Source organism: Hoplias malabaricus, chromosome 16 (assembly GCF_029633855.1).
Source record: "Hoplias malabaricus isolate fHopMal1 chromosome 16, fHopMal1.hap1, whole genome shotgun sequence".
In the NCBI taxonomy this organism is placed as follows: Eukaryota; Metazoa; Chordata; class Actinopteri; order Characiformes; family Erythrinidae; genus Hoplias; species Hoplias malabaricus.
This window is the reverse complement of record NC_089815.1, coordinates 9,181,490-9,204,498: the sequence shown is the minus strand read 5'-3', so window position 1 is coordinate 9,204,498 and position 23,009 is coordinate 9,181,490. Positions and strand designations below refer to the sequence as shown.

At 38.7% G+C, this 23,009-nt stretch overlaps 1 protein-coding gene across 1 annotated transcript; it reads right to left on the bottom strand.

The window, feature by feature from the left end:
• Positions 1 to 3,351: 3,351 nt before the first annotated feature.
• Positions 3,352 to 22,318, bottom strand: hnf4b (hepatic nuclear factor 4, beta). Its single transcript, XM_066647405.1, has 10 exons — positions 21,957 to 22,318; positions 16,244 to 16,409; positions 14,939 to 15,033; positions 13,102 to 13,205; positions 11,780 to 11,932; positions 11,501 to 11,588; positions 11,270 to 11,422; positions 10,560 to 10,832; positions 9,654 to 9,773; positions 3,352 to 7,057 (listed from the first exon to the last, which is right to left on the bottom strand). The coding sequence occupies exons 1-10, from the start codon at positions 22,069 to 22,071 to the stop codon at positions 6,957 to 6,959; spliced, it is 1,368 nt and encodes a 455-aa protein (XP_066503502.1). The 5' UTR covers positions 22,072 to 22,318; the 3' UTR covers positions 3,352 to 6,956.
• Between the last annotated feature and the right edge of the window lie 691 nt (positions 22,319 to 23,009).

The window sequence follows — 23,009 nt, the reverse complement described above, 5'->3', positions numbered from 1 at the left end:
GACATGTTGTACAGGTCAGTTTTTGGTGTATGCTTTTTACAAGTTATTATTTTACACTGGTCTTTGAATATGTACATATGCAATACACATATGGCACAAAACTGGCGTACAGTGACTATAAGTTCAGGCTGTAAATGTCATAACACAGTAAAAAACAAGATATTTACCACTACATTAAAATTTATGGCTACTAGTGCTCCAATGGGATCCTAATTCTTTGTTGCCTGAAAGCTAGCGCCGATTGACAAACGTATTTTGCTTTATTAAATACGGTAGAATTAGTGCCACTACTTTTGAATACTAATATCTGATTTAATTTATTCTGTTAATAATTATGTTAGTGCTTAATTTGCAAATGTTACTTTTATGTTCCAGTATTAACAATGTATTCACTATAGCATTTGTATATTTCAGATACACTACATGGGTGGTGTAACACGTAGTGTTGCTGTCACAGTTCCAAGGACCTGTCGCCTTCGGCTTGCTCGCATTGGACTTTGATTTAAATGTTCTGTTCTGATACTATGTGAAGCTGCTTTGTGACAATGTCAGTTGTAAAAGGCACTAAATAAATAAATTTGATTTGATTTGACCTGGGGTTGTGGGTTTGAGCCCCGCTCCAGGTGGATGTCTTTGGGAGTTAGATGTGTTCTCCCCGTGTGAGTTTCCTCTGGGTGCTCCAGTTTCCTCACAAGATCCAAAGACAGGTTAGTAGGTGGATTGGCGACTCAAAAAGTGTCCATAGGTGTGAGTGTGTGTCTCTGAATGAATGAATGAATGAAAGAATGTTATGCTACACATGATTTTGTTAAACCACAGAGTAAAAAAAAATTACAACCAATATTTGCAACTATATTTAGGCAGTTTCTAAAGGCCTAGAAGCCTTGGAGATTATCCCTCCTTGTTGGAGATTTTCTCCTTTGTTCCAGAACATAAAATCTTTACTTACGCAAGTCTGTTTTTTCTGTGTGCTTGGAGAACAAGCAATAGTCAATAAAATGCCATCAGTTAGTACAATTAATCACATATCACCTTAGTGAAATAATTATAACTGCATTCATTTCCTTGGTAAAATATTGATTTTTAATGTTAGTGTTCATGAGCATGACTCTCTCACCTTAGCAAACCACTGTTCTGTTACATAAACCAAATACAGACCCGTCAAACGTGACGCATGATCTGGGGCAGATGGCCGATTCCAGACAAATATGACAGCTGTTGTGAGTTGTTGTGAGGATGCAGCTGGAGTGAGAGAGCGTTTCCATGGACTTTGTTTTTTCTTTCTCTGTCATCACTCAACCAGTTTAAACAGAACGCCGACTACGAGTGGAACCATGAGGGTTTGAGGCGATTGGCTGTATGTCAGCTTGATTTTGATTTTGAAGAACTCCTATAACATCATATCTTGGCCAGGCTGAGTTGGAGATGTGTCCATCATTTTGCTATGTTGACAAAACAGTCATGAAATTGAAGGCCCCGGAAACATGACTTGTTCTACAAAAATACTCTTTCCCGAAATGGGGCCATACCGTTAGATGATGTCAGTGTACATGACATCAAATGAGAAAATCTAGGTGAATGTTTATCCACCAAATGTGTATCCATAAAAGAAAAAATATAGTGAAGGTAAAATTAGCATGAATCTATTCTGCAAGTTATTTTGTGAGCTGAGAAAAAAAGGGTAAAAAAACGTACATTCTCAGTGTTAGCTTATTAGAAAAAAATGCCTTGGTTAAGACAGCCCTAGTGCTGTGTTTTATCAACTCTAGGGAGTAGTAAAGTGCTTTGTCATCAGTACTAAATTATAAACAAAGACAAATGACTAAATCTAAAAGAGTACAGGGTCTGAAATCGTAAACGTACAATCTGCAATCACCATCATCTGTGACATCTGTGTTGTTACGACACAGTCGGGGTGAGCTTGCAGCTAACTCTAGCACAGATATAAAACAGCATGATTGTGTTGGCTTAAACCCTTTATGAGAATTAGTTAAAATGAGGTGACTGACTAACACAGTCAATACATCTGAAAACGAGGTGGAAATGAAGAGCCTGGTAAATGTAGACTAATATGTAGACTGGAGTGTTTATGGGGGTGTGCATATGACAGTGGAAATTAGTGCTTGGTTGTGGGTATAATATGTGATGTGCATTCTTTCCACTCTGCAGTTTGTCCGTCTGTCACATCGACTTGACTCATCATCACCCATTCACCCATCATCGCTTCCTTCGGAGCCTGAAATCAGGTCAGCGCAAACCATTTCAGCCCAAGCTCAGAGAAACTGCCAATGCTTTAGTACTGGAGAGAGAAGGCAGGTTGAGCAGGTTCTGGTGAGGCAGAGGGAGGCTTTGGGTCAGCGAGGGCGACATGCTGGGTGAAAGACCCGGTCTGTACTATGAGAGCCGTGTGGTTTGACGTTTATTCCTCCTACCCCCGCCCCTTCTCCAAAGTGCATGTGTTTGAGGACAAGGCTGGAACAGCACGGAAAAGCCCAGATGTACTGTAGCACTTAGAGACAGGAGAAGGAGTGGAGAAGAAGGAGCTGGCGAGAAGTAGGCAGCTGGAAAAATGCAGAGCTACTGATCCTTTCCCAGAATGTTGAAAAATGGCTTTTCATCACTATTCAGCAGCCCTGTTTAGCCGTGAAGAAATAGATGGCTGTTTCTTCGAATGAATACCGAGGTGGCTTCTAGGTAAAACATAAAATAAATCTTTATACTGGAAAAAAAAAGAATCTAAACAAAACATTATCTTCTGTACTTTAATGGCCAATATGCAACTCCAGTGGAAACATTCTTTTTGTAAAAAAGTATTGCAGAGATTAATTGAGGATTTGTCAGATGAAAAATATCATGAATTAACTGTTTTGACTCTTCGTATGTACCGCCTCACAGCATCAGTACACCTGCTCAACTCTGGTCCAATATGAAACACAAGGAGAAAGATCAGATATGAGCTTGACCCATGCTGACTTAATTGGCCACCTGGACTTTGTTCAATCTGTGAGCTTTCAGCAAGCCTCATCCCTTGGTTATTGATATTTCTATACAATTACTTTCAATTTTTTTAACCAAGGAGTAACAAAAACACTCCTACTTGTATAACACCCAGATCTTAGTGCAGATTTAATTATAAAATGACACAGCATCTATGCTAAAGTCCATAGATCAAAATAAAAAAGTAAGATGCCTCATTAAAAGCCCAGCTATCCATTTAAAATAGAACAAATTTACAAGGAAAATCTGTACTTCACAGAATGTTTAATAATATAATTGTGTCCTAAAATATATATATATATATATATATATATATATATATATATATATATATATTATTTTTGTTGATGTACTAGCAATGCCCTACAAATGTTCAAAATGTAAATGTATAAATCTACATACATTTGTATTTTGTCCTGATTTAATCTTTAAAAGCCCATGTAATGTACACTAGATAAAAGAAAGCTCCAGGGACCTGGAGATTATGAGTTCAAATCCCGCTCCGAGCAACTGTCTGTGAGTAGTTTGGTCTGCTCTCCCCGTGTCCGTGTGGGTTTCCTCCAGGTGCTCCGGTTTCCTCCCACGTTTAAAAAAAAAACACATGTTGGTAGGAGGATTGTCGATTCAAAAGTGTCCAGGGTGTGTTCCCCTTGCGCCCAGTGAAGGTAGGGTAGGCTCCGGACCCACCACAACCCTGAACTGGATAAGCGGTTTCAGAAAATGAGTGAATAATTGGTTTGTTTAATTAGCAACATTTGATACTGAATACAGGGAGTTAACAATAACACAACTGCACTGGCCAAGCCATTAACCAATCATTCATCCATCATTAATTCATTGCTGGGATTTACGTAGATAAATATTAGTAAAATGTGAGGGGAAAACGCAGAAAAAACATTTAATAGATAGTTACACGGAATCCTTGATAAGTGACAATAACATTTTTCAGCAATGTCCAAACTTTTCCATTAGAGCATTACATTTCCATTCTTTTAAGGAGTATTGCTTGCAGTTGCCAAACCAAAACAAAACACACACACAAAAACAAAAACAGGCAGTCCAAGGTATCACAGGTAAAACCATAATCAAGAAACAATACATTTGTGCAGTAATGGCAATAGTCAAAATCTACAAGTTTCATAACACTGATTACACTGTTGATCTTACAAATAATTACTCACATTTATGTAAGATGCAAAGCTAATGAGTCCCTGAGCAGCTGCAGCTGAGAATCTCTGACCAAGGGGGAGCCAGGCGGCAGCTGGAACAGGGATAAACCATTCAATAGAATCATCAGGGAGGAGAAACAGGTCCATTTTAGAAGGTGGTAGAGATTTCTGCTTCTCACAATCCAGGTCATTGCAAATGGAGTAATTTTGAGGGTTGGGGTCAGGGGTGGCCAGTTAATTTTTCTGACAATTACTTTGTTTGATTTGCACATAGACTTTTTTTATGATTATTTGATTTTCAATGTAAGTACTTTTTTGTTCACATTCATTTAGACATATTATGTTGAGTTGGAACTTCTCATAGTGGAATTTGTTTTTGACTGTGAGAGGAAACTGGAGCACCCGGAGGAAACCCATGCAGACACAGGGGAAACAAACTTCTCACACAGTGATTTTCAAAAAAGGTTGAACTTACATCCCAGAGACATGGAGCTGTGTGGTAGCGACACTACCTGTTGCGCCACCACAACAACCCAAATAAAAAATAATATATCAAACAAAACAGATTTTGATGTAGTACTTATGGTAACAAGAAGCATATCTTATTAGTAAGCCTATCCAAATCATTCCTGCAGACCTTCTACCCTTAATGCACCTCTCGTGAGTGTATATGCTGTGTGGGGAGAAGGCCTCTGGCTGATGACTAATAAGGCAACAATCTAATGGTTTATTATTCCGATAAATCATATTTCTCCAGGCTGACATATGTGCAGATACACCACATGCAATATGGAGTCTGTCACTGAAACGCAAGTCTGGACTTCCACAGTGTGAATGAACAAACAAAACATTCCCTTTTGTTTAACTGGGCTTTGTAATGACTTGGTTTAAGCACTGAAAGATAAGAATGCCTTGTGTGAATAGGGGGGAAGATTTGGATAGTTTGGGGCTTTGTGACAGTGGGTAGATATCACTAATCAGTAGCTAAAATCATTTATTAACACAGATGTGTGTGTGTGTGTGTTCCCAGTTCAGGGGTTCCCAGTAGTCAGTAAAAGTTCCTCAGTGAAGGTAAATGTTACTGCTGTGGCAACTGTTGCCATGAGCGGAATATTTCTTATGCTTCCCTTACATTGAGTTTGTAGGTTAGATTTGAAAATATATACGAGTGTTAGTCAAAGTGGGGCTTTTTGGTGAGTCACACTATCCCTACTGGAACCTTCTGTCAAGTTTAACCAGCGTGTTATGCAGTTTTTGACGAGACAGAACACATGCTGCCTCCACAGAAACCAAAGAAATGGCGGACAATGTTAAAGCCCTAAGACAGGCTTTATTCAAAATAGATGGATTAAGGAAAAGTGGAACTTGCAAGGGGCAGTGTCACAAAAACGTAACATCAGAATTTTTCGCTTTTCACATAATTAGTAAATGGCGCCCTCTACTGTATATTTTGCAAATGTATCCAGTTTTTTCTCCACAATTCCCTTTACAATTACTTTACTATTTAAAAAGGTTAGAATCCTTTACAAATGAAGTAGTGTTATTAATAATGTATAGACTGATGTTAACTACATACCGTAACGTACTAAAAAGCAAAAGATTTTTGATTTATTATTACATTTTGATGTCACCATATTAAAGGTTTGAACCCTACAAAATATTGGCATCTCATTAAAACGTTTTTGTACATGTATCTGTTACAATTTATTCTATTGAAGACCGGGACTCCAAACTTGTCAACACTACTGGATCTGGATTAACCACTTGAACCTGTGCTGTACATTTTAAATAGTGCTGGCTAGTCTAATGATTATACGAATATTTTAAATTGGGGCTGAATAATTGATATGTTTATTGGAGTTTAAAAACATCTAAAACATTATTTGAAAAATCTGATTGGAAACCCTTCTAGTAAAAATCTATTGTAATATGTTCATATGTTTTTTTTTATGTAGAAAATGTATCATGTGCAGAATTAGCAGTTAATTCACTGGTTTTGAAACTGCACCACACTTAGACTTGAAGTGCCTGCTTTCATTCAGTTCAGCTCATTTAATCAATGCAAGTGCTTACATTATTCTGGCAGTTACCTGAATATATTCTGGACACTACTTGTAATATTTGTGCCAATGTTATGGCTGAAAATATCTTCTGAAAAAAGCTTGACTTGACTGTTTTCTCTTTAATATGCAGAGTGACAGAACATTTGTGATAAGCTGTTGTTTGCTTTCCACACATAATCAGTGGACTGTGTGATTAAAGAAAAGGCCCAAGGATACTTTCAATATTCTGACAACAAATTCTTTTTAAAGCAGTACTATTTCTGAATACGTCCAATGTCAGACTATTTGTCAGACAGATTATTCTTCTTATATCCTTGTCCCTGCCAAATCCAAAGTACAATAAACAGTACTATAATTTACCCAAGATTCCATTGGACCTTCAATGTTACATAATCACTGTGACTTTTTTATAATCTGTTAATAATCATGAGCACTTATGTTTTATTGTTTTCAGTGATACATTTTGTTCATATGGCACCATTGTCAGGCATGTAATATTTGGGGCACTTAGTATCCATCACCTCTAAAATTATATTTCTTTATCCTGTGTCCATTATGGAGGAAGGTGCACTAAATTTTAGTCTTTTCATTTTTATTTTTAATATTTTTTTAATGAGCCTTAATTGTGTGTGCATCCCTTGAATGGTGCCTTGATTCATTCACCTGCAGATAAATAAGGCCCTTAACAAAGTCAGATTTTGGAAGTGAGTGTTTTCTTCTGGTTGGTTCAGAGAGCCATAGCCATCTGTGTTGACATGTCTGCAGCCTGCCCATGTGTGTAGAGCTGAGTGCCAGTCTGCGTGGAGAGCAGGGGAATAGCCGACACAGCTGCTCAGGAGAGAGGAACATGGGTTAGGCATTGCATATATAAGACTGACAGGCAACAAAAGGGCTTTTGCTCAAAATAAAAAAAAAATGTAGTTGCTGTCCAAAATAAAAACACATATCTCCATTTTTTTGATGTTTACTTTACTACATCATTTGAACACTGCAGCTGCCCTTCACATCGTGTGAAAAGTTCATGATGGATGAACAGTGAAAATGTCATTTTACATTGACTTCCGTTGAAAGTTAAGAAGATTTCTTTTCCTATTCTCTTTTAAAGTAAGTATTTTAGAAATATGTTTTTCTTTGGACAGTGATGATATATTCCTTGTAGTGGTGGAAATATTAATGATGGGTGACAGGTATCAGATGTTTAGGTTTTGTGTGAGAGGGTGTGTGTCTGTGGGCGTATGTTTTTTTTTAGGACCTAACCCTTCAGGACATAGTCTCAGCCACAGACGCGCCACCCACAAGTTGACGGAGAGTCTGATACTTTCAGTGCGTTAAGTTGGCCTCACTGTCAGGATTCTGCCAGTAGCATTCTGACTGGCTACATGTCATGCCAAAATAGCAGACTTGAGATTGGTCCTTTTTGTGTGTCAGTCAAATCTCTTTTCCTGCAGTAGAATGTGATTCTTGGCCACGTTAAGTGGCAAAAGGTACCAGACTCTCCCTAGAGTCTGGCAAAGTGAGACTATTCAGGACATAACTCTTAATTCTCTCTTTCTCTCTCACACGCACTGTTTGATGTATGCCAGGCCCCATTAGGATCCAAATGATTTATAAATTTGATCATAAAATGTAAATAACATCCAGCTCTGACATTAAGCCAAAGATAACACAAAAAAAAACGTTATATCAACATAGTGCTGGGCGATATGAGCACAAACCAATATCACGATTAATTGTACATTTTACCACGATTACGGTTAATGAATGAACAAATTATTTTGTTTTTGTGTTTTTTACTCTCATAGTTCAGTGACGAGACTTGTATTGTTAATATGCTCCAGTTTTAAATATGGGATATTTTTTCTATTTTTGCTGGGAGCTTATTCCTCTCTTGTTTTTTGAGCACCATTTATATTTAGTGTGTGATTGTGCTTTGGTCGCTAAAACTGTTTTTTCTCAGCATTTACATTTGACTTTTTGTTTAGTGTTGTATTAATTATAGTCAAAACACAGCACGTCTAAAACACAGATGCTGTGTTTTTCTGTGGTACTAGCTGCTCGAGTTGCTCGGTTAGCCTCAGCGTTTAGGTTGCTTCCAAGTGGCAGATAGGGGCAGAATCACATGACTGCATCTTGGTAGCGTGGTTTTAAAGGGACAGTACATGAACACACTGTGAGGACATAACAATAATAAAAAAAAAACAGTTAAATAATCGATATAGACAAGATTATGTCGATTAGAAGTTCTGAATGTCAATTTTGATGAATTTTTGATTAATTGCCCAGCCCTATATCAACAGAACTATTGAGTAACAGCAAAATCATAAAGAAGCTGAAGGTAAACCAGTCAAAATGTGTGTGTATTGAGTACTGGATGGAATGGGTGTATTTGTCTGAATTATGGTAAAGAACAAAACCCCCCAAAAGCTGGGCCGTAATATGTACAGGTACATAATAATAAATTAAAATATAATCAAAAAATTATATAGGTAATTACATTTTTTAAAAGTGAAATACATATAGATTCATTACAAACAGAGGGATCTATTTCAAGTGTTTATTTCTTTTAATGTTAGTGATTATGGCTTACAGCCAATGAAAACCCAAACGTTATTATTTCCGAAAATTAGGATAATCAACACAAAACATCTGCAAAGGCTTCGTAAGCCTTTAAAATGTCCCTTAGTCAGTTTCACTAGGTTACACAATCATGGAGGAAACCTGCTAAATTGACAGATGTCCATTGACACCCTCCTGCTATCACCCACCTTCCTACAGTGATAACCGCAGCCTTGAAAGGATTGTCAAGGAAAGGCCATTCAAAAATTTGGGGGATATTCACAAGGAGTGCTGCTGGAGTCAGTGCTTCAAGAGCCACCACACACAATCTAAGCTGCATGAGGTTTAGTGTGAAGTTTCCACAATCATTGATGGTTTGGGGAGCCATGTCATGTGCCGGGGTTGGTCAACTGTGTTATATCAAGTCCAAAGTCAGCTCAGCCATCTACCAGGAAATTTTCGAGTGTTTTATGCTTCCGTTTGCTGACAAGATTTCTGGAAATGCGGATTCATTTCATCCAGCAGATCACTTTTTCTGAGATGGTTTTCATAACCATCTCAGAAATCCATAATCGTAATCCATAATCATCAATATATAAAGAAATAAACACTTGAAATAGATCACTCTGTTTGTAATGCATCTATTTAATATATGAGTTTCACTTTTTGAATTGAATTACTGAAATAAATGGACTTTTTGATGATATTCTAATTTACTGAGATGCACCTGTAACTAAATTGTTATTTTATTCCAGGCAGTCAACATTCAAAGTAATATTGAAGAATAAGGGAGTAAGAAACCCTTAAATATCTCATTTGGACATTTAGTATGTTTCAGTTTGAATCTTTCCTTATATTGTCTACTCACCGGATGGTACAGGGAGGATAACCGATGTGAAGTTAGATAGTGAGACGTGACCTGGCTGCAGGTTCCTGGGCAGGGCTGCATCTGCAGGTGGGCTAAAAACCAAGACTTCAGAATTTGACCCTGTGATGGATCAGAGAAGCAAGCCCAGATTTATCAACCACTCTCTACATCTTCATACCCAGCCAACAACTCAGCTCCCTCTGTGGAAGAACCCTGGCTCTGAAGGCTTAACTTAAATCAGCATGCTTACACAGACAGAGCCTGACTGTGCACTGAGAGTCACCGCGGGAGTTTTTGGACTTGGAGTCTAAACTCACAGCAGAATAAGTGAAAAGAAATACAATTCAAAATTCAAAGTCAAACTTTCAGCCCTAAAGGGCACTAATAGAATTTAAGGAAGCAGTTGTTGTTTACCAGATTCTTATGAAATGTTGGAAATACAACAAGAGGAAATGTATGTCACATCTGAAGACAGAAGTGTGAATCACAATCATATATATTGCTCAGGATTGTAGCACAGAACTATTAGATGAGTATAGAAATAACAGCAGGGTGAGAAAGTCTTAATTAGAAAGAAGGTGCCATTTTTCTTTTTTTTTTATTTTTGCAAAATCAGATGACTCATAACCATTCAGTCCTGGAGAAAAATATCTGTATACTGAGTGAACGATTTAACTGCAGAAGCGGATAGGAATTGAATATAACTCCAAAATAACTAGTATGAATAAAGTTCAAGTACAGGAATAATTTACCATATCACACTTTAATTTTAGATTATGCTTCTATAACTGCTTCAAGTTTTTGAAAGTTTTCAATAGTTATTCAATTCTTCCAAGTGTAATAGCTTAATATGGTTGCAACTGCAGTTCCTACTTCTAACAATAGCAGGTGCTAAACATCTGGTACCTGCAGTGGCTGCAGCTGACTGTGATTCTGTCCTGCTTTCAGCTCCCTCTCCCAGCAGCATTTCCTGAAGCAGACTGTCCACACTGGCCTCTCCTAACAGTCGGATCAGCTGAAGCTGCTCTACCATCTGCCAGGCCATGCTCTGCAATGGAGGCAGAAGCAATAGCAGCTCCCCAAAGCGCCCTCGCTGCTCACAGGTTGCCTCATCCAGCAGCACCTGGACTTGGAAACGCAACCTGCGCACCATCTGAGAGCTCTCCAGTCCCGGGCAGTCTGGTGGAACCCAAAAATACAATATTTTTTAAATACTTTGAGGGACAGTTGATATTCCAAAATGCTGAGAAGCCACAGTGTGGTAAGTGTAAGTTGAAGGAATGACCATGAAGGAGTCTGTATATTGAACTTTGTGTAAGGAGACCTAAAATAGGAGGTTGAGGATAACACTTGGTGGGTGTTTTGTGTGTTTGAAGGAGTTCTTTCTTGGCTGACCTGGCTCTGCACTTATAATCAGTTTCTCTTGCCAAAAGGCAATAAAGCAAAAACTTGCCTATCCTTGCCTGCCTCTTCCCAGATATTAATAGATTTTCACAGACCAGAGTGTTTTGAGGCCAGTATGCATATGCCTGAGACAAGGACCAAAGCTTCTGGCCATTGCTTTGGAAAAGCAGGGTGGTGAAGTAATGGGCACATGACAGTGACCCTTGACTGACCTGGAGAGAAGAAAATGATGGCCTTGAGACAAGAGAATTCTGTGTCCGTGATGTCCAGCTCTCTCAGAGGCCTGACCAACTCGTCCAGCACACGTGCCGCCAGCTTGGACATCTCTTGCTCTGGGCCACTCACAGGGATAATGAAATCATTTCCTGAGGGAATAAATTATGGCTGTAATCCCTGCTCACAAATGTGACATGCTTTCAAGCTAAACAGGAAACTATGCTTACCTAGCAAAATGATGTCATTGTAGGGCAGAGAGCGACGAGCCACTCCTAGGATGAGGTGCTCGGCAGAATGAGCTCGTAACAGGCTTACCTGCATGCAGACGCAGCACACATGGTCCACACACACACATACCGATAGTGGTGTTTATACAAAGTCAAACTCAAGGTACCTGTTGTCATTGGCAGAAGAGCAAAACCACAAAAATGCTAACCCTCAATACTGAGCTTTGGTAATCCACGTGAGACTCAGCATGAGGTCAAATAAACAAAGACATGATTTACCCTGTCGTCCACGGGCAGATCACAGAACTCAGGGATGTGCTTTGCCCATTCCACCAAGAGGAGGAGCTGCTGCTTCATAGATTCACAAACATCGCCTGGGCGAGCAATTTTCTTGGGGCTAATCTCACACACTGGAAGAGTCAAGGAGGTGTACTGCAGATACAAGCCACAGACAGCTGGATGAACACTACTGTGATGCTGTTTAAGATAGGCAGTTAAGAGAGGGCAATGCACACCAGGAGAATTCCACAGATTTTTCTATATTTTAACAAAGTAAACTTCATTAGTTAAACTTCGTTCAGAATTGTTGGATTCCAGTCTCTAAGAACATGTTTCACAAAAGTGGTGATGGGAACCAGACATCTGGAGAACTTATGTTTTTTTCTTAAATCCTAAAATTATCTTTCTGGAATGTTGTTTTATGGAAGTTTAAAGTGAAGATGTTGTAAATTAATTTAGCAACTAATATACACTTAAATTTATTTTTAAATATTACCCAAATGAAAAATCCTGTATCCTGTCCCCATCGTTTTTATGGGTACCTCATGGAACTTGATTGTAACTCATGTTCACTCATGGTTACTGCACCACAAGGGGTGCTATTTTTCACATATTAACACATATCTAGTAACTGCTCCCCTAGGGGATGTTATCGAGCTTTGCATCAAAAACACATTGTATCCCTGTTTACTCAATAACTTACGTAGAAATTTTTAAAAGTTTGGAATGCACTTTAATGGCGATATGCCTTGATGCTGGATTAGGAACATGCTTGCAAAAGAGATTTGATGAGATGGGTAAATGATGGATGGACATCTTATGGTCGTGTATGATCTTTCTTGGAAAACCTGTTAGACTTGGATCAGACCTGGCTCTGCACTGCTCACATGAAAGGCAAGCATGTGGATTAGACCCCAGTGGAAAACATCCCAGGCTCATTTTGTGCCTCATTAGTCAATCATCCAATTAGTTCTCTGTGTGCTCCTTTGGCATGTCATGTGGATGTGTGGTTGTTATCACACTTTGGGGGAAAAAAACCTTCTGAATTCTGGCACCAGTTCCAAGCTCATGCACTTCAATTAAATAGGCTGTGATCAAATTGAGTCCTGAGGCAATTCCACCATTCACAGAGGTAACCAAAGGCAAAGGACTGATCTTGTTGTCTCTAAGGGTTGCCTTAATGGCTGCTTCTCTTCAAGCTCTTAAAGCATATTCTAGTCTTCCCAAATCACTTCAGCAGCTACTTTTCTTGTGTTTTAGAAAAAGGAGAGTCTAGTCAATGATTCTCTTTTGTAATTTTCACTTAGAGAACCAAGGCTTACCTGATGTGTGCTGGCCTCTGCTTTCAGAAGGACACTGATGGTTAGAGTTCCAACTCCTTGGCTTTCCCTGCGGCAGCTAATTCGGTCACGCTCATTCTGCACAGCTGAGAAAAACAACAAACAAGGAATATGTCGATACCGCCATGCATTCATCCATGGATGAATATAATTTCCCCTAAAAGTTCAGCATGGGAGTATGACTACAACCAGCATGCTTATGATCCTGAGCAATAATGAAATTCCATGGTACCTTTGTGGATTTCGACAGGTTAATTTGTAAAAAACTTGGCTGTTTGTGGTGCCAAGAATACTGTTTTTACCAAGGCTATAAATGGCATTGGGAAGGCTGTGAAAATTATAATACTGCTCTGCCAAATCTATAATAAGGCCTGTGTTATGAATTGACTGATAATGATGGCATCTACAGTCCCTGTCTGCTTTTACTCAGAAACCTGTGGTGAAAGTTCCTTAACCAATGACTGCTGTTTAATTCAAACTGTAGGACAGAATCTGTAAGAGGAACAGAGATTAGATAGTGAGTCATTTTTGTTAGCAAACAAGATGGAACATTGCATTCGGTTCTGTGATTTTAGAAAACACCGTATGAGGAGGTACAACTATGTTATAAACCTGAAAAAAATAGTGTGCCAGTCTAGGGGCTATATTAGCAGCTGTCAAGCTCAGATTTCAATACTAAGCAGTACCAGTCCAGGTTGCATAACATTCTCCAGGACTGAGCGGGGTCTGATGTGTGTGTTCCCCTCAAATAAACCTCAGTAAATATTTGACCATACTCAGGCATGTTAATTATTGATATGAAAAGGCCATTCATGGCACGCCTTGCCCTGTTTTTTTTCCCTCCCTGCTGGTTATCAACAGCACCCAGAGGCAGATAAAACCTGGCTTACACAGAGCCACTCACTCACTCTGCTCAAGAGTCCTGCTGAAGAGAGACATGGTAATGAGGTTTACCATCTCCCAGGAGAAGTCCACCTCCTTCTAATCCAGCTCAAACTCACTTCACTCTTTTTCTAGGACCCGCTATGTTATATAATGTCAACCAATATTATGATATGGAACCTGCTGCTTGCCATGATGAGCTTAGGTGAATGGTAGGGCGAAAATATTCTTCTACAGAAGATAATCTTCTGTGAATGAATAATACATAATAATACCTGATTCTGTCAATCCTGTTAGACCAGACTTTCAAATTCCGAAATTATTTTCAGCTTGTTTAGGTAGCAACTACAAAAAAAAGAATTTTGGTAAAGATGGCACAAATATGATATCTGGTATTGGGTATCAGTATATCAGCAAAAAAATGCTGGATCGGTTATTGGAGTGGGAAAAATGTATCAATCCCTCCAAATGCTACATCAAATCTGGAACTAAGCAGGGCTCAAGAAACTCATACTCACCCAAAACCATAAGAAATCCTGTAAAACTGTATGTGGATGTCTGGGAGAGTGTTTGTGGCTCTGGAGAGATTCAGGTTTAGCAAAAACCATATTGTTACAGTTACTGGTTAACTGAAATTTTGATGGGTCAATGGGAAGAATAGATATTGAATATGTCAATACTGTTTGTACATTCATGTATTAATTACTTTAGTAATTAAATTAGTCTTGACCAGTCACATTAGGGGTGACAAAAAATAAAATGTGTGCCCTAGGCCTGCTGGCTCTGGTCATAGTATTGACACTAATCCAAACCAACAAACTAGACTGTAAAATCTCAGATGATCACACTATTTCATTAATAACTCAGTTGGGTCTCTTTTCTTGTGATGCCAATTACAAATGCAGTAAAAAAAAAAAACCTTCAACGGCTGTATCACCTTCTTTCCTCATGCCAGCTCTGAAGCACTTGCGCAGCCTGCAGTATCGACACTGGTTCCTTTTGTCTTTGTCCACCACACACTGCCTGCTGAACCTACACATACAGAGATAGACTATAATTCTCCAATGTGCACAGCCAGAGAGCAGAATCGACCCAATGAAACACTTCATATGTCACACTCTGAGAATAGTACATGGTTGTGTGTGCTTGTGGGGATGTGCTACTGCCACTTCTGAACAACTAGAAAATGACATTTCCTCTCATAGTTGAACTGTGAAATCAACCTCTCTGTCTTGTGCTCGTTGTTGGCTGTGTGCCTGGACAAATCCAGATCTATTTTTGTGATGATTATTTTATACATGATGCTCACCTTACATGACACAGAAAGATGTGCCTTGGACTATTTGAATTATAGGAAGTGTTATATTTACTTTACTGAAATAACTTGTATACCTGTACATCTCAATATTCACTATATTTACAAGTGGGTAAGGCCATGCTTACATAAACCCAATAAGTAATGACAGAAGTGGAGGCAAAATTAGATTGTTAAAAACCTGAAGTATGAGAATGTCTTAGTAAACGTGGTTTTTGTTTTGAACATATTGTATGAGGATATTTTAATATCTGTATAAACATCACATATTGTGGAATTTCTTTAAACTGAAATGTTTACACTCATATTTATTTAAAAGTTGTTTTAATAAGATCTTCAGTATGGAGAGTGAATTTAGCATTGTTCAAGATAGAAACTGAAGATGCTAAGATGGTATGATTGCATTTTGAGGAATCCCACTGTTGTTCATTCCTAAATGGTTTTGAAAGTAAAGAGTCTGTATGTTTAACAGTGGTAGTGATAGGAATCATACACCAGAAGAGTGCCATGTCTCTAAAATCTGTTTCTCAAGTTTATTAGATGAAATGATCATAACGTGTTGTGGAAAATTTAAATGTATCCTCAGGGATACAGCAATGATTTTAAAGTACAGTTGTGTATCGTGAACAAATTTCTCTGTGGGGAAATGGATATATCTTTTTTTAAAACTAGAAAATGAAATGCCTGAAATCCAAATATCGTTGCTGAGATAATGTAGGTTTGACTGTATAATTGCAATGTGATATTATACAATAATATTAAGATTTTGAAAATGTACCCTTGAGACCCCCACCACCCTGAGAAAATTTAGTCTAAACAGAAAACAATATGGATTTACACATAAAAAAGTAATATATGGATTAATCTGAACACTGCAAAATTTTATTACCTCCTTATTTCAGAGGTGTGTTTGTGGTCTGTTCCCACCTGCAGGTGTAGGCGTGGTTCTTGCGGACACTTCGCCTGAAGAATCCTTTGCACCCATCGCAGCTGTTTGCTCCGTAGTGTTTACCTGTAGCTTTATCAGCGCAGATGCCGCACAGAGTCCCACTGACCTGCGGCAAACTGCCTGCCGATTCAGACAGCAGCGGTTCTATGTGATTAAACAAGGACACATTGAAGTGACACAATTAATAGCTTATTGAGCATTTTTGTTAACTATGAGTGAATGTGTGTGTGAGTGAGTGAGTGAGTTTGCTTGTAGACAGTCCCATGAGGTTCATAATCTCTAAAAAGTCCAGTGTGAGACAGGGTTGGTTCTATAGCATCACCGCCACCTGTAAATATTCATGTCTAATTGGCAGCTGCAGCAGCAAGTAGCAGCCAGTGGTTGGCTGGCATGTCACTGACTACCAGCTACCCCTTTTTGGCAACTGCTATTTTCTTCCACCAATTAGAACTCCCTAGTTACATATAAAACAGCTTTCCAATATACAAACTAGCCTCAAATTTATTATCATAGGAAAGACCAACAAGACAAAGCATTTGCACTTGTTAAGCACATCTCAAGTGGATGGAGCTTAAAGACTGCTGGTGTTGCTCTTAAAGTTTAAATGTAATTAAAGCTTTGACAAATTATTAGTAATTTTGCAAATCTTGCACCCAGAACCTGTTAAAACTGAAGTCTTTTTAAATTTTATTTGGGGATTTGTGGATTTGATAGACTACAACATTAGTAATAGTGCAGTAGAGGCCTACTGAAAATTCTGTTAACTACCATTTTTGCATTTTTTTAAATTAGCAATGCATAAATAATGATTAAATAACAGTCACATTTTACTGGGAGCTGGGAGCTGGGTTTAGTTTCTAGGTGTCAGATTCTGAGTTGCTTTGTGAGTTATTCTGTGATCCTGTCGATGCAATGCTGTCATTCTCTTTCTCTCTCTCTCTCTCTCTCTCTCTCCCTTGTAAGTTCTGCAGCTGTGTCACAAACTGCACTCACTCCATTAAATAGAATGTCAAATTAATGACTTTTTTGCCACATTTTCCATGTGAATAAACGAGGGTAGCATGCAGATTGGGACACAGCCTGTGACACCCGGCCCTAGTTAGAATATTTTGGCGTTAGCGAATTAAAGGCAGTGGTGGACAAAGTACACAAACCATGTACACGAGTAAACGTACAGATACTCAAGGTAAAATATTACTCCAGTAAAAATAGAAGTCTTTGATCTTAACTTGAGTAAAAGTACATAACCTTCAAATGTACTTAAGTATGGAAAGTAAAAATATGATGACATATTATGGCTCTGATGTCCTATTATAACTGCTGTAACAAGACTCATGCTTAACACATTATAAGCGAAAGACTCTAGTGTAACTGTTGGTTCCCCAGTCTTTATGCTGCCTCTCCAAAACAACAGAGGTCGCTCTCTCCTGAGTATTAAGCCCAATTAATGTTTCTGTGTTGATGCGAACCTCTCCAGAAATGTAACTCGTCACATCTACGCAGACCACAATGATTGTGATTGGTGGTCAGACGAACATGGTTCAAAAGTCCAGAAATATTAACTCTTAAATGTTAAGACTAAACATTAACAAAGAAAATGTTCCACTCTAGTGGTCTGGCGGTGTAATTGCAGAGTGACGTAGATGCTAGTGCACAAGTATATCACAATGGCATAGTGAAGTTTCTGGTGCTGAGCCAAGATTATCAACATGGTTTTAAAGCAGTAATTTTAAGGTAAAAACATTACATAGTGTTCCTTTAAACACTCCTTTCCTTTGAATCTCCAAATGACTCTCGCCCTCTCTGAGTGATTTATGACATCTAAACCGTAAACCGTTTTCACTTATTTTAGCGCGGAGACTATGTTCGTTCGTCTCCTAGCAACGGTGCCACTGGGCGGAGCCGGGAGATTTGTTTAGACACGTTACGGTTTTATTCACACATAAACAAAAAGTAACTGCAGATTTTCATTATGTAGCGGAGCAAAAGGTAAGATATTTGACTTTGAAATGTAGTGGAGTAAAAGTGAAAAGTCGACCAAAATGGAAATACTTCAGTAAATTACAGATACACGAAAAAAATACTTAAGTGCAGTAACGAAATATATTTACTTCGTTACTATCCATCACAGTTTAGAGGTAGCACTAAGTGCTATTTTAAAAAAAAGTTTAGTTTCAAAAGGCAGTAAAATACGTATCTTTAACTAAATTTTGGTCCAGTTAACTACACCAAACGACATTAATAAAACTGTTGTGTTCAATAATTCCAGAAGAAAATAAAGGTAGTAAACCTATTAAACATGCTAATTTATTTTTGTCTTTCACAACAATTTACTGAAAAAGCCCCCGAAAACAACCCAAAAAATGAAACAAAAAGAATGTTATGAAACCTAAAGAAACGTGCTAGAAAAGACTAGTTAACTATATGAAATGTGATTCATGAATTGGAAATCGAAATGGAAACAACCGGCTGATGTTTCAACAAAGACAAGTGCTTATCTTTGTTATGGCAGTGAGTGTGAATTTGTCCAGGTAGACCTTTAAAAATGGCGGGAAAACGAAGCGCGTGGCTTCACTTAACACTGTTGTCAAGAGAAAGAATAAATTAATGGCGGTAATAGTCAGTTGTAGAACTTAATGCACATGTAAGATGTACAGTAACATGCAAAGCCACACTATTGTTGGTCAAAAATCTGTTGATTTTAAACTGCCATTTCTGAGGAGAAAGCTGCTACTCTTGTAGAATCTTTGTTAGTCATGTGATTATAGCCTGTGACGTCACAGACGTGCAGTTTTGGAGGTATTGTCAGTGACCTGTCCAGTGAAAACAGTGACAAACATTGCCATCGCTGGATATTACCAACCAATTCTTTACAGTATAAGTGTGTATAGTGGACATTTCTGAAACAATAAATCCATTGAAGCCCTTAACATTTCAACAAAAGCCGACTGCAGGATTTATTTACATTTCGACCAAAGGACAGCAAAGGTAAGCTGGCTGTAATCAAGGAAATTTGTGTTTGTAGCAGCCTCAACTTACAGTCAAATTATCTCTAAATTTAGGCTGTAATTATGATGATGACGACGACATCGTACTGTATATCAGGGCTTGACGTAATTCTAAACTAGAAATCTAACCCAAAATATTTATATATATTTGACACAGTACTAAAGAAAACCAAAAAGTTGATTTTTACTATGATTTTGTATATTATATTTTTACAGCCCTATGGATGAAGCAGAATTAAGCACAGTGTTTTAAACGTTGCCCAGTGGTTAATTATTTTTCATTGTGTGACCTGTTATTGCATCCTTGCACACAACATGATTGAATAATTTCAGCACTAAAAGGAAGTGACTGAAATGATTCTGAGTTGAGTAATTACAGAGCAGCCTTGGCCACAGTATACCATGAAAATTGTTGTGGAGATAGTAAATGTGTATATATTAGTCGTTATACAACATACAATGAAATGGTTCTTCAACCCATTTAACCAGTCCATAGCAGTAAACACACACACAAGCACACTAGTGCACTAGGGTCAGTGAGGGCACACAAATCATTGAGCAGTGGGGAGACGTTCCAGAGCAGTTGGGGATAAGGTGCCTTGTGTGAGGGCACCTCAGCTGTGTTTTGAGGGATTAGACAGTGGACAGCACTGTTCCTTCAATCCTCCCCACTCCAAGTTTTCCTGCTGGCTGTGGGATCATACCAGCAACACGCTGTTCAAAAGCACACTTTTCTAACCATTAGGCCACAGCTGTCCTCTAAAGCACTGCTACTTATTAGTTGGAGTAAAAAAACAAAAAAGAAACCTTCCATTTAGCTAATTAAACCTGATACAGGTCATTGGAAAGCTGAGGTATGCAGCCATTTTCAGCCTAATTTTGTGCTGCTAGCTCTGTTTTAATTCAATCTCCTTGTGTGCTGTAGGCTTTTAAATTGCACTCTGCCAGTATTCTATATCTCTTCAGGATTGCTTCACATTCTGAAGCAGTGACCGTCAAATCCACTCTCAATACAGACCAGGCATGGTGGGGACAATGGCTATCCTGTGTAATGTATGTAAATTATGTACTTTAGAAATTTGGCAGCAAGGGATTTCACTTCGGTATTTTAAATGTGGTTTAGGTTCAGAGGGCAGTTGTATTGAATTAAGAGATTACAATGCATCTGCCACCAAGCTTGCTGTGCACTGAAAGAAGCAGTGGTAATAGACGCATCTTCCAAAGTGCCAGAGTGGCCCTGATTCAGCAGAACAGCCTCCTAATGATCACAAAAAATTAGATTAACCAAGAGAGCATGAACAGGGAGGAATGACTGGGGCTTTCAAAAGTAAGATGTAAAAACTGATAGGTGTTGGATATGCAAAGACCTTGGAGTTGAATTTGTGATGCTCTGTATGATGACAGAATGACCAAAACGTTTTTCAAATGTAAGAGGAGTTAAACACATGTCTTACTTGGCTAGAGTCTCAAAGACTCTGAACTCCCCACCAGTGGGTCGTTATATTTCCTTGAAATACAAACCTATTGCATGTGTCTGCAGAGTTGTCTGTGTGTGTTTAACTCATATGCAGTATCACTCAGTAAAAATGACCCCCTGAGAGAACAGCAAAGCTGCATTTAGTAATGCATCTGCTGAAAAGTAACACCAGAAGAATCTGAGAGCTTCATTGTGATATTTTGATTTGTGACATTGGCTTGTTGTGTTTGGTTGGCTGAACACATATGGCTGAAATCTCTGTGGGCATTTATAAAGTGGCAGTCTCCTTTCTACTTAATAGCTGATGTGTGGTGAACGTCCTGGCATTGGTGGGCTGCTGTCAGATCATCCTGGTGGATGCTGCATGTTGATGGTGTTTAAGGTGACTTCCTAATGTTCCGAAGTATGCAAAGTCTGCGAGTGTCTATAAAATCTCTATAAAAATGTAATTATCATCCCTTGACCCATCCATTTTTTCTCACTGACATCAAATTCAAATTTGCATGCACATTTTACTATGTATTCTTTAACATATGTAAAATGCCCTTTACAACAATCTGGAATATTCCAGGTAAATTATAACTTTATTACATTCGGTCTACAACACTGTTTAGCAGTGTTTCTGCCTGACCCACCCCACTGTAACTATACTTTATCCTGCGATGGGTCCGGAGCCTACCTGGAATTACTGGGTGCAAGGCAGGAACACACCATGGAGGAGGTGCCAGTCCTTCACAGCCAACATACATTCAAACATTCACTCACACCCTACGGACACTTTTGAGTCACCAGTCCACCTACCAACGTGTGTTTTTGGACCGTTGGAGGAAACCGGAGCACCCGGAGGAAACCCCCGCGGACACGGGGAGAACACACCAAACTCCTCACAGACACGGAGCGGGACTAGAACTCACAACCGACACTACCTCATCACAGATAGGAGAGACTGGGGAGATTGATCAACACATCTTAGAATTGGCAAATGGAATTTATTTGGATTCTTTTTGGATTTAATATAGATAAAGTATAAAACAGTTAAGTTGAATTTTTAAGAAATACAAGGGCTAGGTCACCACAACCCAGAGAATGGTGAAGCAAGGTGGAATTGAACGAACGAATGAATGGCTAAGCGGCATATCAATCGTGGAATCAGCCCTGTGTACTTGAATGAATTTTGAGACACCACAAAAAAGATTTTCTACCTACCTGTATTCACTGGCAGCACTCTCAGACTATCAAACTCCAGCATGGTGTAACTTGGGTCCAAGCTCACTGCGTAGTCTGATGTGCCCAGATCTAGTCCACTCTCAGAGATCTTCATGGTACTGTGATTTTAATCCAGGTCGTATGAATGTGGCCCAGCACTTTTGTTTAGACACTAATTCACATTAATGGCCTGCCATTGTCTTCACACTCAAGTCATCCTCAGAATCCCCAGGCTTTCTGTTAGTCGGGATACTTTAGTATTGCTGTCTAGGAGACTTTGGATTGGAAGTTCAACTTTCTCACCTCTCACTTCTGACCATCTGTTGTTATCACAAACTGTGGCTACGAGACGTCTTAAAGCTGTCCCTTAAACTCTTTTGTGTCAAGTCAGCAAGAGCGAAACTGAGATTTGGTCTACTGTCTGTTTGCAATGGTCTTATCAGTGTAGAGAGGATCATAAAGGGGAGGGCTTGGTCACGTAAACATTACTCACTGTGCAACAGAAAGTCATAATGTCATGCTTTACTTCAAGGTGTTGCTTTAAAAAAAATAACATATATCTTGATATTCAGGCCTCAAATTCAATTGTCTTTAGTCTGACAGTATTTTCCAATTACAAACAACTTTGCCTTTACAGAAATGAGCTTTGGCTGTGGCCACCAGAGGCAGTGTTAGCCAAGACAAACACTGAAGTCCTATTGGTGGTTACATTTTTTTTCTGGCTTCTTGTCTGTTGTTTTCTGTGACAAAGCAGGAGCTTTCCGTTTACCTTTGCCCTTCAGTGTGTTTGCTATCAGACCGTATTGATTAAAGGTAAAATGATAACGTGCCGTTGCATGATGTCCCTTCTCTTGCATTTCATTCAAAGCGATTGCACAATTGATGGCACAGTTGCAACATTTGACTTAGGATTTTCAGTAAATGTTTTCATCAGATATTTCACAGGCTTTTCAGATCATTAATTAGTACGTTTAGTGAACCATCTGTTGTCAAATTAATATGTTTACATTTTGAAAACACCTCAGAGAAGGCCTCATAAATCCCTGCAAAAAT